General features: G+C 35.9%; 1 protein-coding gene across 1 annotated transcript in view; it reads right to left on the reverse strand.

Moving 5' to 3' along the window:
• Positions 1-20,329, reverse strand: part of DMBT1 (deleted in malignant brain tumors 1) — a 101,356-nt gene that overhangs the window by 50,866 nt on the left and 30,161 nt on the right. Inside the window, exons 16-23 of the mRNA XM_087932481.1 lie at positions 20,223-20,264; positions 18,656-18,800; positions 17,521-17,717; positions 16,385-16,426; positions 14,850-15,028; positions 13,962-14,350; positions 13,007-13,272; positions 86-400 (exon numbers count right to left, since the gene is read on the reverse strand). Of these exons, the coding sequence (XP_087788607.1) occupies positions 86-400; positions 13,007-13,272; positions 13,962-14,350; positions 14,850-15,028; positions 16,385-16,426; positions 17,521-17,717; positions 18,656-18,800; positions 20,223-20,264 (1,575 nt within the window). The remainder of the gene's footprint in view (positions 1-85; positions 401-13,006; positions 13,273-13,961; positions 14,351-14,849; positions 15,029-16,384; positions 16,427-17,520; positions 17,718-18,655; positions 18,801-20,222; positions 20,265-20,329) is intronic.

The following is a 20,329-nucleotide window of genomic DNA, read 5'->3' on the forward strand; positions in this document are numbered from 1 at the left end:
TCCTATTAACTTTTTAGTTGAGATATCTGGCTTAGCTTCATTTCTAAAGATCTACATCATATATAAATATTCAGAGAGATGTTACCTGAGCAAATGACACCGACATCCTCATTGTGTCCACAATCGTGATTGAACCACCCAGCATGAACACAATCCCAGATGGTGGGCTCATTGCCTGTGCATTTTACATCATCCAGACTGATGTTTCCTGATCCTTGGCCAAAGTACGCCCATCCTACCACCTTAGTTGCATTTCCACATGCAAGTTGATTACACGCTACATGTGCATTTATTGGATTAAAGTAGTCATCACAAACCGTCCCCCAAATTCCTCTATAATAAACCTCTAATCTTCCGACACATCGGTTCCATCCATTTACTAAGCGTAGTTCTTGTGTCCCTTTCAAAAACAAAAATGATATTATTGTAAGCAGTTGTGTAAAATAAAATTAGATCAGCATAATACTGTTCTGAATTTTTTAAAAAACATAACTTTACAATATAATCTGCAAAATAATAACTTTAGGTCAACATGGTAGATGATGGATTCATTGTATTTATAATGCCATAATTCCTGAGTGAATTCATTTTATTCATAGAAGGCACCAAAAAGGGTACTCTGGGAACAGTTTTGAGAGCACTTCTTGAGGAATGATTGCTAGCACCACCAAAAGACAAGTTACGCAGCTATTTCATAATTCTCATGAAAACCATCTTTGGATTAGCACAAAAGTATTAAAATATGTACACACTTGGCTTGCCCTTTTTGTACAAGATGTCTACATTGATACTTTTGCTTCTGTGCATCCAAATTCATAGAATCAAGAGGTAACATTAATCCAAGGATAGCTGATTCATGCTTTATAATATTGCTGAGTGTTTTCTGAATACTGTGAGCAGCAACAATTTATCAGTTTACTGAGGTTTAACAACTACCTATCTTCTCAGATCCAAGAAAATATATAATATAGACTATAGAACTAATATATAATATAATATAATATAATATAATATAATATAATATAATATAATATAATATAATATAATTAATATAACATAACATAACATAACATAACATAACATAACAATATCCACAATACCTGATTCTTGTAGAAGTGCAGCATGTATTAGCAGCATCCAACGGAAGAGTTTCTGGGGGCCCATATTTCAAGTTGTGTTTTGCTCTTCTAAAGAAACAGGAAACTTGAGAATTTATAAATGTTCTAATCCAAACAGGAAAAAAATTAGTATGCAATTAGATCTTCTATCTTCCTCTCCTAAGTCTGTATCAAGGAAGTTAATAATATTTTCATTTCACAATATTTAGTCCAGGAAACACAGAGTTATTACTTAGAAGAAGTGAGGAAGAAGCGAAGTTTCCAATATTCATGGAAAAGCTTGGTAATCACATACAAAAACAACTAATGCAATTGCTCCAGGAAATGTTCGTTTTTAAAGTTAATGGCAAAGTTTATGCATATCCAAGCTATCCAATTATACACTGCTCAAAAAAATAAAGGGAACACAAAAATAAGACATCCTAGATCTGAATGAATGAAATATTCTTATTAAATACTTTGTTCATTACATAGTTGAATGTGCTGACAACAAAATCACACAAAAATTATCAATGGAAATCGAATTTAGCAACCCATGGAGGTCTGGATTTGGAGTTACATTCAAAATTTAAGTGGAAAAAACCACTACAGGCTGATCCAACTTTGATGTAATATCCTTAAAACAAATCAAAATGAGGCTCAGTAGTGTGTATGGCCTCCACGTGCCTTTATGACCTTCCTACAATGCCTGGGCATGCTCCTGATGAGGTGGCGGATGGTCTCCTGAGGGATCTCCTCCCACACCTGGACTAAAGCATCCCCCAACTCCTGGACAGTCTGTGATGCAATGTAGCGTTGGTGGATGGAGTGAGACATGATGTCCCAAATGTGCTCAATTGGATGCAGGTCTGGGGAACAAGCGGGCCAGTCCATAGCATCAATGCCTTCATCTTGCAGAAACTGCTGACACACTCCAGCCACATGAGGTCTAGCACTGTCTTGCATTAGGAGGAACCCAGGGCCAACCACATCAGCATATGGTCTCACAAGGAGTCTGAGGATCTCATCTCGGTACCTAATGGCAGTCAGGCTACCTCTGGTGAGCACATGGAGGACTGTGCAGCCCCCTAAAAAAATGCCACCCCACACCATTACTGACCCACTGCCAAACCGGTCATGCTGGAGGCTGTTGCAGGCAGCAGAACATTCTCCACGCCGTCTCCAGACCCTGTCACATCTGTCACATGTGCTCAGTGTGAACCTGCTTTCATCTGTGAAGAGCACAGGGCGCCAGTGGCGAATTTGCCAATCTTGGTGTTCTCTGGCAAATGCCAAACGTCCTGCACAGTTTTGGGCTGTAAGCACAACCCCCACCTGTGGATGTTGGGCCCTCATACCACCCTCATGGAGTCTGTTTCTGACCATTTGAGCAGCCACATGCACATTTATGGCCCGCTGGAGGTCATTCTGCAGGGCTCTGGCAGTGCTCCTCCTGTCCCTCCTTGCACAAAAGCGGAGGTAGCGGTCCTGATGCAAGGTTGTTGCCCTCCTACGGCCTTCTCCATGTCTCCTGATGTACTGGCCTGTCTCCTGGTAGTGCCTCTATGCTCTGGACACTACGCTGACAGACACAGCAAACCTTCTTGCCACAACTCACATTGATGTGCCATCCTGGATGAGCTGCACTACCTGAGCCACTTGTGTGGGTTGTAGACTCCGTTTCATGCTACCACTAGAGTGAAAGCACTGCCAGTATTCAAGTGACCAAACCATCAGCCAGAAAGCATAGGAACTGAGGAGTGGTCTGTGGTCACCATCTGCAGAACCAGTCCTTTATTGGGGATGTCTTGCAACTGCCTCCGCTTTCCACCTGTTGTCCATTCCATTTGCACAACAGCATGTGAAATTGATTGTCAATCAGTGTTGCTACCTAAGTGGACAGTTTGATTTCACAGAAGTGTGATTGACTTGGAGTTACATTGTGATATTGTGCTTTATGATCCTGTCACTTTAGCAATGGAAATTCTGGTCCCAATTACTATCATTAAATGAATACTAGTTATAATGCATTTGAAAAAGCATACTATTTTCTCTGCTGTTGACCTGAGTATCTACAGTACGTCTCCTCTTTAAGAGGAATTACAATGAACTATGATTGTTTAAATATTTTCTTCAGAAAGGCAACCAAAAAATGTGTAATTTGTGGTTTTGCTTTTTGTGGTTTGTGTTTTTTCTCTAAGGATAAAGCCAGATGCAACTGTCAAATTCTTTAGAATTGTATATATTATAATTTTCATATGTTTCTAACCTCGAAGCAATAGGAAAAAAAAACAAATTTTGCTGCAGGTCACTGAACTCCAAAAGGCTTCAGTATTCACATGTAATCTACAGCAGGGGTCGCCAACCTTTTGGACCTCCTGGACCACCAAACTCATAATTTTAAATCCCGCAGACCACTAATATGAATTTTTGACTGACGGTGGCTTGCTGATGTTTTCCCAGGGTCTCTGCAGAAAGCAGCAGAGACCCTGGGGAAATCCCCCCAAAAGTCTGTAGGAAAATTCCCCACCCTGTTTTCCTACCGATCAATCATTTTTTATTTGAGATCGCAGGCTACTGTCTCCAGCTCCATTCTCAAAGGGAGAGAGAGACTTTTGGCTTCATGCAAGGGAAGCAGCAGAAGTCTTTGCTGGTGCAGCCTCTTGGAGCAGGATGCCTTGCAGCATACCAAGGACTCATTTCTGGCGGAGTTTGGGGGAGAGAAAGAAAGACTTTTGCTGCTTTCGTTGCATGCATGCAGCCAAAAGCAGAAGAAAGAAGCGGAAAGAAGCAGCCCAGTGGCCAGGCCAGGCACATGGAGTGAGTAGGGCAAGTTCACCCCCTCTGGCCTTTCCCCCCTCCCCTCACTACCTCGTGTTGTTCACAATGCAAGTGACACAAGCCTTGTGTTTCCATGGGCCATGTGGGTGGCACAGCCTTGTGTTCCCACACAGCCTGGGTAATTGCTTTGGGGGTGCTTTGGAGGTAACATTTCTCTGTGGACCCCCTAAATTTTCTCGCGGACCACCAGTGTCCATTTTTCAGCAGACCACATTTCAAATGTATTAATCAATTCAATTAATTATAGAAACTGATATTAATCTTTCTATTACAATCCTCATAATTCATTTTAATTGTATTCTTCATTTTATTAAGTATGATTAATATTCTTATCCTAAGTTCCCATTTTCATATTTATTCCAGTTGTATCTATATATGATTTAACAGTAATCCTTAAATATCAAATAAAAAAGAAATATCAGTTCCATTCTTTTCAATTTTAAAATCTATATTCTTTTATATCATAATGCATTACCTTGCAGAATCCCCTTTCCTACTCTTTATCTACCCATTATCTCTAGTTCTCCTAACTGTATAATTTCTTTTCATTTTTGTTTGCTTTCTACATCCCCTTATTTTCTGGTCCTTTCTCTTATTCCCCCTTTTTTCCTTTATTTTTTCCCTGCATTTCTTCCTCAGTTTTTATCCCCTCCCTCTCTTGAGCTTCCTTCTGTAATTCCGTTTTCTGCTGTTTCCTTTTTCTTTGTTTGATTTTCCAAACAATTTCCTCTTTAGTTATCCCCTCAAATCTCCAAATTTTCATTTTCATTCTCCCCCACCCCCCTGTTTCAATGTTCATTGTTCCATTTGTTCATTAAGGCTGGCTTCTTCTTTGTTTAACATCTCCCCTTCTGGTTCTTTTTGTTCTTCAGTGTCAGAATTTCTAATTTTTGTAATATAATACTGCACATTTCTGTTCTTTAATGTATCATTTCCTTTATGCTTCTTAATTCAAATTTTATTTCCACACCAAGTCCTGCCATTTTTGTGCGCTTCCTTTAATTTTTAATTTTCCCTTTCTTTAATGTTTATGTCCAATCCAATTGTCTAGTAATTTATTTCAACCAACGTCTTTGATATTTATTTCCAACAATCAATGTCCATAAATCTTTATTTCCAGGTTTCTTCTGTTGATTCCTCTTTCAATTTTTTCCAAAGTCACCAAATAATCCCAGTGTAATTTCTTCACACTTCTTTTTTATCTTTATAATATTCTGTTTTTTTTCACTTTTCAGGGTTTCTGTATTATTATAACAAAGTTCCTCTTGTTTTATATCAAATTCCAGTTTAAAAAGGACCAAGCACTTTTCAAAGAGTCACTGAAATTTTTCCTTTACCATTAGGTGGTACTCTCTGTTATGTCCAAGTTCCACCCTTTCTTTTCACTTTCTTTCCCTTTTTAGGCTTTTAGATTCCAATAATTCAATAATTCCAATTTTTAACTATTATTTCTCTTTCAGCATTTAGTTATGCCTGTTTAGTACCAAAATCATATATTTATCCAGTTTAATTTCCAATTCTTTTATAATGAATTTTTTTTCTACTAACTTCCTCTTTCAATTTAGTTCTTTTCAAAGTTCTAAGCCACTTTCACCTGTTTCAAATTTTCTTCTCTCTCTCTCTCTGGTTGCCAATTTTACAATTTTTCCTAACGATTTCTTTATTTCTTAATTCCGGGGTACCCTAATGTCCATAAATTACTCCTGGTTCACACTTCATTCATGACTTCTCTGCTCCAGCACAGTCTTATTTTCCTGGACTGCCTCCTGTCTTCATGGTGGCCATTTTTGACCACTGCTGCAGCTCATCTTTGGAGGGGGTTTTCCTTGTCGAGGAGAGGAGATGCGGCTCCCCTCAACCCTCCAATGGATTCCCCTTTCTTCACCCCCCCCCCCCTTCCAGGTTGGTTCCGGTCCCTCCAATGAGGGAGCACGGAGCAAAACTGCGCACAATCACATATTTTGCTCTGACACAACAGGAAGACACTGGAAGTCCAAGCCAGAGGCAGCTTGAAGAATGCTACAGGTAGTCCTTGACTTACAACAGTTCCTTTAGTGACCATTCAAAGTTAGAACAGCAGTGAAAAAAAGTGACGTATGACCATTTTTCACACTGAAGACCAGCATCCCCATGGTCACATGATCAAAATTGAGATACTTGGCAAGTGATTCATATTTATGACAGTTGCAGTGTCCTGGAGTCATGTTACTTTTGGCTGCCTTCTGAAAGCAAAGTCAATGGGGAACTCAGATTAACAACCGTGTAACTAACTTAACAACTGTAGTGATTCACTTAACAACAAGAAAAGTCATAAAACAAAGCAAGAAAGGTTGTAAAATGAGGCAAATTTACTTAACAAAAGTTTAACTTAGCAACAGAAATTTTGGGCTCAATTGTGGTGCTAAGTCGAAGACTACCTGTAGTTAGGCATTTGCTAAAAGTTAACACTAACTTCATGGTATATAATCAAATCAAAATAAACCTCACTGTAAGACTGATCATCTGCTTAGAATACACACATACGACAATTTCTTAGGATGGTGGAGTTCTATTTACTAAGCTTCCATATGCACTATTGTTATGCATGGAATAACTTTCTGATAAAAAGATCAGAGAAGAACTAGATATGAAATTCCACGAGTAGAATTTATCTTGCATTCCTCAAATCACACGGCCAAATTAAAAAGGTGTCATCCATCCAGTAAGCAGTTCCCTTTATGAAAAGTTAGTGGCACACTTAGAGAAAATTGAATTACCTTTGGAATGTGGGAAGTGAAGATCTTTCAGTTTTCGGCCCTACTGTTCTTAGAAATTCTATAGCAGCCATTTATTTTAAAACTTTTTTCTTTTGATTAATTTTTATGCAAGGACGAGTTTCTTCAATTGGGGGATCAAAGTCAGACCTACCTTTCATGTGAACTGAGGTCTTGATAAAATTCACCTTTCTCTTCTATATTACGTTTGATTGGAAAGAGGTTTGATTCTTTATTGCACAACTTAAAATGAAGGTCAGCAATAGTCAGGGTGGTTTTCCATGGGTTGATGAACTACAATTCCCAGCAGCCCTTTCAATGAGCTTCCCAGAACCTTCTGGGAATTGTCATTCAGTGACATCTAAAGGGCCATCCATATTTTGGCCCTAGAACTGGTTCATTCAGTCATAATATACACAGAAAAGTGCTGTTCACTAGGAACAGATACACCTATTTTGAAAACCATACTCCCATCATACTATTCTGAATTTCATTTGCAACATGTCCTCATGGTTTCTTTAGATCAAAATAAACAAAACACTGAGCTGATATACATTCCCAGATGTTTTGAGTTTGAGAATTAAGATCTAAATCCTCTTCATTTCTTTCTTTTTTGCTGTAACTCTTTTGCAAACAAATATACAGAAAATGATGTGCTATTTTTGAATAATTGTGGTGTCAACTTAACGAATAGCAACCATAACAAATAGCAAATTTTGTTTTCTTCCACAGGTAGTAAATTTTGTAAAAGAACAAATGAATGGTTAGTCACTAATCTGAAATATATGATTTTAAAGGGCAAAAATAGAAAAATGTACTCCGAGGGTGACCTTTGTGGATTTGGCATGCTTATGAAGTTGTTTATTATAACAATACCTAGTTTTAAAAACTCAATCTAACTTCTAAGTAAAACAAAGAGCCTATGTAAAAGTTGAAGGCCATGTGTATATCTCTGACAGGTAGAATGAGACTTTTGGGAACTTATTGTTCTTTTCTTAAATGCTTCTTTCTTTCCGCATTTCAATTACTATAAATACACTTAATGCTTCTGAAGAGGTATTTCCTTTTCTCTTTCTGTTTGGATCATCATCACAAGCTGAACAAATTAAATATATATGACAAGCTGAATGATCACCCTGTGTAACCCTAATTAACTAGCAGCATAAACTATGCAATATTTAAATCATTGTAGCTAACAAAGAACACACTTTTTAAATCTCAGTAATATTCTATTAGTTCTAACCAATTAGTTTATGTCAGAAAAATAATTTGGGGTTCCAACTCAATCTGGAGTTATGCAAGAATAAAAATGAGATCCAGACAGCTGTGAGGAAAGGAGAAATATTTATTCCTAAAAGCAAACAGTTTGCCTTTAGAGGCAGCTGCAGAGAAACGGGGTACAGCAGCAGACTTATATAGGGGGAATTTGTCCAGGGTGTGGAAGTGTCTATGTGCTGATTCGAAAGTGACCCTTGCAGTGTGTGTGTGTGTGTGTGTGTGTGTGTGTGTGTGTGTGTGTGTATGTATTTTTGTAAACATGCAGTTCCGATGGGAGACCTAATTTAATTAACTCTGTTTGTTTTTGCAGTTTTCCTTTGCTATGAGGATTAAGTCTGGGTAACTAATCTGGAAGTTTGAGGAAATTTGGGTGAAGGATGTTTCCCTTTTTGCTATTTTTTACTTGATTAATTTAATTTCAGCTTGACTGTCAATTATCTAGTGGAGATGCTGAATCTCAGAACACTGTGGATTCAATTAATGTTTAAAGGGAGATAGAAAGAACAAAATATATTTTTATATAAAATTTCTCACATTAAGTAGCAGAGAAGTGACCAACTTAACTCTATATTTCTTGTGTCTGGTCAGATAAATATACTTCTAGTCTTATTCAATTTATAGTCTACTGACAAAGGGCTATAGATTAGATATTAGATGTAGATATCCCAAAGACATTTGATTGCCTATTATAGAAAACAGGATGTATCATAGAAAGCAGGTGTTTGGCCTAATCAGAAATGTTCTTCATTATAAAAATGTTCTTTATACAGAAATTTCCTATCTGTTGCCATTTTCTCAAATCCAGCGTTGTATGCATTTGCTCTTAAGCCTTGGTCTTGTCATCCAGAATTAGCCCCTCTGTTGATTTCTTCAACATTCCTGTTCTTAGCTACTGCCTGATCTGTTTGATATCTACTTTGCCTGGTAGATTTTTTTTAATGTACTGACTGTAAACATTTGTCTTGCCATGTCTCTTTCTTGTAGGCAAGCATAGTCTCTCCAGTACTCGGTAATCCTTGATGGAACACTAGCTTCACTGTGTCTATTTTACATTCCTAGTATATAGGAAAACCTAAATATATATCATGTCAGGATTCACACTTTTCAAATACAGCAAACTTATTTTAAAAAAGATCTTTTAGAGACAGATGGTTGGTCTATATATTTAATAAACAAATAAACTTGCTGTCAACTATTATTTTAAAAGCTGTTTAACACACAGGGAGAGTGCAGGATTACAGGAGAAGGTCAGTAGAAAATCCTCTGCACGTACGCAAAGCACGCCCACCAAGCTGCACCCACAGAACCAGTGGTAAAAAATTTTTTGAATACCACCACTGTTGCTAACCAGTGCCAGGGTGCAGTTTTCCTTCTGGTGGTTCCTTGATTAGGATTTAGTTTTGTGCTTGATTGTTTATGTGATGTTAATTCCTAATTATATGGGTTTTATTTGCTATAGAGGATGTGTTCTGGACTCTTTGCTTGGTTCCTTTCTTCCTTCCTTCCTTCTTTCTTTCTTTCTTTCTTTCTTTCTTTCTTTCTTTCTTTCTTTCTTTCTTTCTTTCTTTCTTTCTTTCTTTCTTTCTTTCTTTCTTTCTATTTCTTATATCTCTTTTGAATATTGCAAATATTGCAAATATATTGCAGTATATCTCTATGTGTCTCTATGTGTCTATTGATAGTTGACTTCAGGACTTCCAGGACTTCCAGGACTTCCCTAGCAACTTTGGATTTAGTTTGGTCTCATGTTCATTACTTTGATAATATGCAGTATGTTTTTCTTGCTGAAGAAAAGTGTTTTTAATTGATAAATAATAGCTACTTAGAGCCACTTACCTTGTGTAACATACTTCTCTAGCCAATTCAAGTAATTTCGGGGGGGCGGGGATTACTTATATTATAACATCTGATGGAATGATTTGGTTTGAAACTAGGGATGTAAATTTCCTAGAATTAGCTGACATTGCAGACATTAATTTTAAAACTTGTTAAAATACAAATTATGCCCCCCCCCAAAAATAATCTTCTAAATTCCAACATTGACATCTACTGGAACTTAAAACTCAAGATAAATACATCTTGGTAACATTTTTTGTTATTCTCTTGTAGCAACAAAAAACTGAATAAAACCGGGCACTTAAATTCTGTTCTTCTACTTTCCCGATGTGCCTGCAGGGCCGGTGCTTTGAACATGGATGGATGGATGCTCGAATGCTCCCCTGCCACCTCTTAGCGTTCCCCAAGGGGACTGGCACAGGGGCGCTAAGAGGTGGCAGGGGGGCATTCGAGGAGCCAGCTCTGGAGCATACAACAGTCAATGGGTGACCCTGCGAGGCCGGCACCTCGAATGCCCCCCTGCCACCTCTTAGCGCTCCCCTGCCAGCTCCCTTGCCTCTTAGCGCTCCCTAAGGTATCCCACTGCCCCCCAGGGGGCGGTACCACCCACTTTGGGAACCACTGCTCTATATGCTTTGTTAATACCAGTATAATATGAAATTTCTATCTTTTTTCCTTTTTACCACTTTCTATAATATAGTTATTATGAATAATGCAAAAATGTACACATTTTGATCATAAACCCTATGATGTAGTATATACATTTATGAAGATAACCATAATTAGGATATGATACCCATCTGAAATTTGGATCAGTTTCCTTTTTCAACCTCCCCTGGCATCTCCTTTCAGGTTTTCTCCCAACCTGTTGAGTAGCCTGATTTGCAATGTTGATTTGAACCAAGATAAAAGCTTGACTGAACTAAACTAACAGCTTGACTACTTCAAATAGGTTTGGAAATTCTGAAAGACTGTGAAATTGTGGTGAAATGTTCTTTTTTTTTTATAAGGGAAGTATTACTAATAAAATCTGACAGAAAATCTGACAGAATATTTATTTTCCCCACCCATTTCATATGACCATCTGTGTGTAAATGAATGTATGCGTGTACATATCTAAATAGTGTTGTGTGTTGCTGTACATCAGCTTCAGAAAATAACATACTTCTAACTGAATAATTCTAACTAAACGAAACAAGGAGACTGATAGCATTAAAAGTTGGACAGGAGTGCAGAAACAGAGCTATTCCTCAGGTTGCAGTCTTTGTCATCAAATCAACCTACCAGTTGTCTAATGATTCTGTTACTGAATGTTGGGTATGCTTAATTTATCATTTAATTAGGTGAAAGAGCCATCTTGGCATATTTAATGAAATTTTATTTGAGTGGGTGAGCTTGTATATAATTGGCTAGACTTAGCTCTGCCTATTTGATGCGGTATCAGCCCAGACTGGAGGAATTGAGAAGAATGGTTGTGGTTTATTAGTCTTATCTGGAGACTCTTCTGCTTCATTGAGGGATCTGAGTTTGCATTTCTTAAGTTAGGTTACAACAGCAGCATGAAGACTTGTTGTTAAACTGACCAGCCCATTGCCCAATATCTTTTTTGTGCACATAATAGCATTTTATTATTTTAAAGATGTGAATATTCTTAGGTTTCCCAAAATAAGGGTTCTTCTGGTTTTTACAGCTTGGTGAAAATATTTTTATTTTAAATTATTTTAATTTCTTATAAAATTTAACATATGTTGTATCTTTCTCTGGGACTGTTTCATGAAATAAAAATGGGAAAGAAATTTTCAAATAAAAATAAATATAGTAATTCATAGGTTCGATTTTTCTACAGAAGTAGTTTTCCTTGTACCAAAATGAGCCTTGGTAGCTCAGTGGTTAGAATGCAGTACTGCAGGCTACTTCTGCTGACTGTCGGGTGCCTGCAATTTGGCAGTTCAAATCTCACCAAGCTCAAGGTTGACTCAACCTTCCATCCTTCTGAGGTTGGTAAAATGAGGACCCAGATTGTTCGGGGCAATATGCTGACTCTGTAACCACTTAGAGAGTGCTGTAAAGCACTGTAAAGCAGTATATAAGTCTAAGTGTTATTGCTAAAATAATAAGCTCACTCTTAGTTTGCAAAGTTAGCAGTTTTATTGCAATGCATTGGAAGAAAAATACAATTTCCAATAATTTGAAATTAATTTAGCGACAACGTTTTTGTATTCATATATACAGCATGGAATCCTAAAACTTTTCATTTTTGTAGCTCATTCATCTTTAGGGGTTCTTCAAAAATTATCCTTTTTCTCATTAGTTTAGCAGTCCCCATGTTGGTCTATATTGACCCCTTTAGTCTTAAACAAATTATTCAATTTATTAAAAGTCTGACCAAGTCTTAATATATCATGTAACTTCTCAGACAGCAGATGCTACCTAAGTACCATTGGTGTGGGAGAAAGAATAATAATCCCCAATCATTCTCAGAAATAGTTGAAGTAATTTGCTTTTCAAAGCAAGAAGGGATGCTACAATAACGTGGTTTATTTATACAATTTAGATATTAAATACAGCTAGTATGTTCCTTCCTGTATGAAATACAGGTACACATTTTTCTGTGTAGGTTGACTGTTAAAATTGGTATATCTTCTATGTCAGACTTTAATAAAATAAGAACGACAAAACATACAAAGAACGTTTTAAAAATTGTTTTCTAGTGTCAGATAGTAACTTTGTTTAGATACAACTAATGGTTTTAATAAGAGTATATTATTGATGGACTCTCAAATATTTTCATAAGGCTAACAATCATCATGAAGAACACAAACCTCAAGTGGACTTTGGCATTTTTGTATAAAGTGCTTAACAAAATTAAACAGTCTGTTTATATCATGATGTACTGTGTCAGCAAATTGCATAGCCATTTAGGAAAATACCTTGTCTATGTAAAATGCTGTTCACTAATTTTCCTTTCCCTCATCCCCTAATATTGCCTGATGAAGAGCTCTGAAGATCTTAAAAAGTTGTTTTGATATTTAATATCACTTTTAGTGCTTGTATAAAGAATAGTATTCAGCTGTGGATTTGAAACATTTTCTCCATGGAGTAACATGGGTATGATTACTTTTTTTTAAGGTATCTATCTAGCTTTCATCATTTTAACCAGAAAACATAGTTAAATTGCAGGGAAGCGGGGAAATCCCTATTTTTGAACTTCATTTTCATCCTTCAGAAGTTTGAGTGGTCCCACAACAACATTAACCTTCTCCTGAGATTCATCCACGCTTCTCTTGCTTCTCCTTAAACATCCCTGGTGGCATCGAGATGAACGATCACCTGCTCTACACACTACCAATTTACATTGTATGTAAACTGAATTGTGCTTGTTAAGGAACTTAAAGGAGTTGAACTGGAAACGAACTATATTGTTTGCTGGAGAGGACAGGCTTCTATAAGTAAAGTCTCGTGGGCATCTGAAAAATAAAAGGAAATATTGTTGTATCAGGTATGCCTAGAAGTTTACTTCAAATATTTCATTACAGTGTAATGATGTATGTAATTCCTAAATTTCTGCAGTAGATTGACTCTGATGATTATGAGATACAGTAAAGAAAATTGGTAAAGCAAATAATATTGGAATATCAAAATGATAAATAAAACCCAAATTTGGGGCTTGTAAAAGTGCTTCAAGATATGTACTTGGGAGGAAAGTAATATGTTGCTAGTACAGAGGACTGTATAGTAAGAACAAGGCAATGGCTCTGCAGTAATAGCTATTTTTGTACAAAGTATGTGAAATTGACCATAATGAAAACAAAGTTTGGTCATTAGTATACATTTTGTGACCTATCCATTCAGCCCAAAATATACTTTTATTCACCTTAGTTTTGTATATGTGATTTAATTACTTGATATTAACATTTAATTTAATAATTTGATATTAATATTTGATAATTTAACTGAAATATTAACACAACATAGTACTGTTTTGTTGGAAAATGAGTCATTATAGTTTGCAGATAAACCCTGTAGTTCTTTCCATTCTGTCTTAAGAAATATGACATAAGCAGAAAATATAATTCAGAATCTATGTGTCTGACACAACAGCAATTTCTTTGTGGCAACTTGGATTATGGTTCTTACGTATTTAATACACACTTACCCATTTCGGATTAAGTCATAGGTCAAGGTTCTAAAATCATTACTATCTGGAGATGCAATACATGTGTCTAAGAAGAGTACAATATTTGTATCAGCAGTGTGCAGAGTAGCTTGGAGATATAAATTCTGGTTGAGTGAAACGTAGTAAGGTGATCCCACAATTTTATGGGTGAAGGATAATGATGAATAGAATGCCAGAGACACATTGTAATGGCCAATACGCCTTTCAGTAAGGTCAATAGCATTTTGGGCAATAAACATTGTTTGTACAATAGTGTTCTGCCTCATTTCACACAAAACATGAAATTGAAAGTTTTTCTTTCTTGTAATAATATAATCGGAGTTGAGTGTCTTGATTACATTGTAATAAGTTATTGTGTCATTCTTCACCTAAAAAAGCACAGAAAAAAAGAAAAAGTAATCAAAGAGAAAAGAAAAATTAATCAACAGTATTGACATAAAAATACTCATTAAACACCACCATTTTAAAGACTACTATTATTTCAGAATTATAGTAACAAAAGTTATGTTAACAAAAATCATGTTACCTATTACAAAATATTAGAGCAGCCACAACCCTGGCTTTTCCTCAACTTAGATGATAAAATGAGGAATCAGTCTCAAAGACATCAATTTTTTTTCTTCTTTCCAAAATTCCCTTTTTAATTTTAATTGTAATATTAGGTCCAATTAAGGTATTTCAAGTTAAGCAGAACCTCTCAGACTCAATATCCAAAATTAACTTTAAACTTACATTTCATATTGTTGTTAAACATAATGTTCGTTCAATTTAAAACCCAAGCTAGAGTAAATTTTCTTATAAAAATAGTTAAGACAAGAAGAGAGAAAAAACAGATAATTATTAGTTTTAACAACAATTAATTCTCACCCTTATATCTGTGTTACAGCCATAGAATGGTATAATAAAGTAGACATAGTCGGTTGAAATTTGAGATTTACATGATCTATCCAGGGAGTTCAGGTAAACTTGTGATGCATTATAGCCGATTGAATTGAGATAGCTTATGCTAATCCGTGCACGCATGAATCCATCAGAACATGAAAGTCCTAAATAATAACACAGAGAAATGTTAAGCAAATGCAAATACATCTAAGTATTACTATTATTTTAATTCTTGAATCTTGAATCTAAACTAATTAAGGAATATCTCTTCTACTTAGCCAGAAAAGGAAACTTTCACTTTCCCTGAGAGTAGAAGCATCAAAATAATCAAAACATAGAAAAGTGATTTTATCAAAAATAGTTATGAAATTACTTCATATTTTCTGTGGAAAGAGAGGGAGGGAGAGGGAGGGGGAGGAAGGGAGGAAGGGCGGGAGGGAGAGAGAGAGAGAGAGAGAGAGAGAGAGAGAGAGAGAGAGAGAGAGAGATCTCGATCCACAGGCCAGAAATGCAAACCACCCAATCATCAACCAATTTGCAGAGTACTTAATGTCAGTAAGTTGATCATTGTGTTCTGAGAAGTACACCCATGGACCTTTGGACTAAAAAAAAGGAAAATCACAAGCCTTAACACAACTAATTGGTTTTAGTGAAACTTGTATTATTTTACCTAGAATGTCAAATTCCACTTCTCTCTGGAAACTAAACAATTCATTTTATAAATGCTCATGTTCTATATAATCAAAATAATGTTAGATGAGTCGTATCTGAATTCACTTTTTTGTGTATTGGTTTGAACATAATATACTACTAAGCTCAGTATTGTATTGTAACAATATAGTTTCAGTCAAAACTAAGGAATAAACTGTTTTATCATGCCACAACTTCATCCCTACTATCTTTTCATAATTGTATCAAAGGATAAATGTCATGCTTAAGCCTTCCTCAATTTGTTGTCCCAATATACTAGCTTGGAGAAGACAGTATGAGATGATCAGTTATGTACAAATGATTCCAGGACGCTTCAAATTCTTACAAATATATTTTACAACTGAAATTCAAAAAATGAAGAGCTATAGTTCTTGCATCTGTAATGCAAACTGGGAAACTGAAAATATAGCAAAGGTGAGTGTCTTCATTGTACAGGTGGTTTAACAGTTCAATTTACAATAGCCAACATACTTTTTTCTAACATCACAATGACAATGAGAATATTTTTCTTTCTTATTGGTTTAGGATTTTGGTCCTAGATAATTTGACTTCACAAATTTACATGTAACCAAGAAATTCTATAAATCTGGATGAAGAATCAGAGCACACACTGTGGACAAATTGAATCCTTACCACTCAAACACATTAAAGTACTATATGTGAAATGTATTTCTGACATGTCAAATTCATTATATGAGACATATATTATGGTATTATAGATAATGTTACCTGTGATCTCTAGTGACGGTTTAACACTTTACAGTGCATCAACTAAACAATAATGGAGAAAAAAAAGAATAATATCTTACTTGTATCTTTAGAAGTAGAAGCTGGTGTAGTAGGCCTCAGTTCTGTGAACACAATAAAATGATTTCATTAAACATGATGATTATTGCTTCCATCCAATCTGCATACTACTAAAACTCTTTGGTCTGTTTGTTTGTAACCTTAAATTGGGTGAAATTGGAAAGTGTAGGGCAACAGTTATTGAACCAAGAAAACTCAAATGGGCTAACTTACAGAATGCTAGGAGTTATGACTCTTGTCGAAATGAAATTTGGGGATGTTGTGGCCACTTCAGCATGCTGCACCTTCCAACTATTCTTCCCAGAAACCCATAGGTTGCATAGCACAGGGGAAAACAGTGGGTTGTATCCCCACCCTCTTTCCCATCTCCCTCTGGCCCCTGCATCAGTCATCCGGTGGCAAGCAGAGATTGGCTACTTTGGAACCAAATCTGAAATCTCATAACAGTGATGGGTAACATGGGAAGGACAAAGGTTGAGTGACCGATGCCTATGAACATGCCTGATCGGATTACATATGGTGAGGCTTCTACTGAAATATAATAAGTATAGCTGTCGAACAAACTAGTACAACCAAACTGGATTATACCAGTACTGAATACTTCTTTTAAGATTTTCAGGTTTACTTTTGAAATTCTGACTTGAACATAAGATCTCATCCCATTTATCTATTTTTGAATTTTAAAAAAGGCATTTCTCCAAGCACTTTAAATACATTATATGACACAACTTGAGAAAATCTGTTCCATTGTACCACCTCAATTGTGGAATCTTTCAGTACAACTGGCACACTGCCATTAGTTTGGCTCCATTTTAAAACATTGTTGATTTTCCTAGTTTAAATATTAAATTAGCAATAAGGAGTGTTCTGCTTTGTTGCATCTGATGCCTCTTCCAATTAATTATATTGTTATATCGTGTTCTTATTTTGTTTCATTTATTTAACATTATTCAATTTCAGAAAATTCAAAGATGATAAAGATTATTTTGTTCATGAAGGTAGGCTGCTAAAATATTCATGTGAACCAATGGCCCTACACAGTATAAAACTAAATAGAAGTTAGTTTAAAATAATATTAAATCCCTAAATTACATCATTAACAGGATACAGGTAAAATGAATTACATAAATATCCTTACCTTGTGGAATAGAGTAGTAATAAGCAGAGAACCCATTTCCTGCATCACCTGAATCTCTATGCAGCACTATTGTCATTATGTTGGAAGTTGATGAATAGGTATAGTTGAGATAGGCACTAGAACAAGTTCTTCCAAGTGGATATGAACTATATTGGAGTCCATCATAAACCTCAACATATTCTTTATCACAGTCCAAGCTGTACAGAAATAGATAAAGATTTTACTCCTTATCTCTTACCATGCCATCATTTTTTAAATTCCATTCAATCACTGATTCTCTGTGACTGCCTGGACCCTGTGGTTTTCTTGCCAAACTTTTTCAAAACTGATTTTTTTTTTCATTTCCTAGGACTGAGAGAAAATGACTGAGGTGGCTTAAGGTGGCTTTATGCCAAAGGCAGGACTAGAACTCACCATCTCCCAGTTTTTAGCTTGATGCCTTAACCACTACAAGTAGTCCTCCACTTACAACCATTCATTTAGCCACCATTCAAAGTTACAATGGCACTGAAAAATGTGACTCATGACTGGTCCTTGGATTTGAAAACATTGCACTTGACAACCGGCATGTATTTATGACAGTCACAAAGTCATGTGATTGCCATGTGCGACTGTCCCAGCCAGCTTCCAACAAGCAAAGTCAATGGGTGAAGCTGGATTCACTTAATGACCATGTGATTCACCTATTGCAATGACTCACTTAACAACTGTGGCAAAAAAGTTTATAAAATTGGGTATATCTCACTTAACAACTGCCTTGCTTAACAACAGAAATTCTGGTCCCAATTGTGATTGTAAAACAAGGACTACCTGAACACCAAATTGTGTAAAATTATTTAATAAATAAATAATCACATTAAGCCAAAAAGGAATACTTAGAGTTTCTTTTAAGGGGCATATTTTGAATTGTAAAGACATTATTTCAGTTGAACTATGTTGAATTCAATTAAACGTTGAATTGATTGCTTAGTTTTAGTCATCCCAAATGTATATCATGCATGCTAACCCAGTCTGGTTCACTCTGGAATAATAATTGTTGATGATGTACACCAATAATATATTAGCAGTCTACAAACCCAAAAACACATTTATTAAGTAGATAGAAGGAAAAAGTTAAAAGAATCTTTCAACTTACTTTATAGAAGAGAACTTTAAATTTATGCGATTCAAGTGCCTAACTTGAATTTTCCAGACACAGGTCATATTGCTGTGGTTTCCAGGATAATAAGGTCCAGAGAAGGATCCATAACCATTTGTCAGTTGGCCTCCACATTGATTTGCTAGACAACACAAAGCCAAATATTGTGCATGTAAGACGCATGAACCTTTGTAGATTTTAAAAACTATTTCCCATCCTACTGTTAATTTTGTTTTGTTATAGGAAATAAGATCAAGAATTACTTTCTTGCTGGTGTTTCAGAAAAAGGTTAAAATCTCTGAGAATTTGGAAGAATACAACATAGGCAATATCATCAATATATTATTTTACTTTTAAAATTAATTAATTAGGATAATCTACAAGGAGCCTCTGTGGCACAGTGATTAGAGTGCAGTACTGCAAGCGACTTCTGCAGCCAGCTGCCTACAATTTGGCAGTTCAAATTCCACCAGGCCCCAGGTTGACTCAGGCTTCCATCCTTCTGAAGTGGGTAAAATGAGGACCCAGATTGTTGGGGGCAATAATGCTGACTCTGTAAACCACTTAGAGAGAGCTGGAAAGCACTATAAAACAGTATATAAGTCTAAGTGCTATTGCTATAATTGATAAGAGAAGTGCAGTGCAGTGTTTCATGATTTTTGTAAAAAAAGAAATAACATACACACATACATAATTACTATATATGTATATCTATATGCTGACTCGTAAACTACTTAGAGAGGGCTGTAAAGCATGTAAAGCGGTCTAAGTGCTAAACACACACATATATACATACAGAGAGAGAGACACACACATACACAGACACATACATATACATATATATATATCATACACATATATTAAGTATATATATAAATATATAAAGCAAAGTAGCTGAAAAAAAAAGTCCTATATAGTCTGATTTGGGGAAAACTATCCATAATTGGGCAAAACCTATTTAACAAATGTCTCACTTAACAACAGAAATTTGGAGCTCAATTTTAGTTGTAAATCAAGCACTATGCATGAAAATGACAGTTACATAGACGAAAGCATCCTTTCAGTTTTTGAAACTTCAAAAGGAAGGAAGAGGGGTGAAAGGTAACACTAATTCCTCCCTAATTCAGTATAAGTATAATAAGAGAGAGAAGGAGAGACATACTCATCAGGCTTTCAATAATCTGTTTATATAGTGTATAGCACAACAGTCCCAGTTGGTTTCTTAATCTGCTTCATCCTTTAGGGCTGATATCAGGCCTGACTGAGCTTTGCTCTCTTTCCTTCCTTCAGATGCTATCTGAAGAAAGTTAAGAGGAAGTCAGTCTGAGCCTCTTCCTCAGGCTTTTTCTGTTTCTGTGGCTTAAAGGGCAGTTTTCTTTAGGTAACATTCATTGCCTCTGCCTTGTTTCTCTGCGTCAATAGGTGGTTCATTCCAATTATTAATAGAAATTGAGTGAAATAGATTGTCTGTTATTATAAAACATATGTGCAACATGAATAAAACAGAGAATGTCAATAGCCACTTCTCTGAATTGACAAATGAGGATTTCAGACGCACACTTACTAGGGATGGTCTCTGTCACCGGAGGAGCAGGTGTAGAAGAACCTGTTAAGAAAACAAATTTAATCAAGCAACATATAAATACAGGGGACTAATATTGGGGACAAACA

Source organism: Pseudonaja textilis, chromosome 4 (assembly GCF_049901715.1).
Source record: "Pseudonaja textilis isolate UNSWEBS1 chromosome 4, rPseTex1.2, whole genome shotgun sequence".
NCBI classification, from domain to species: domain Eukaryota; kingdom Metazoa; phylum Chordata; class Lepidosauria; order Squamata; family Elapidae; genus Pseudonaja; species Pseudonaja textilis.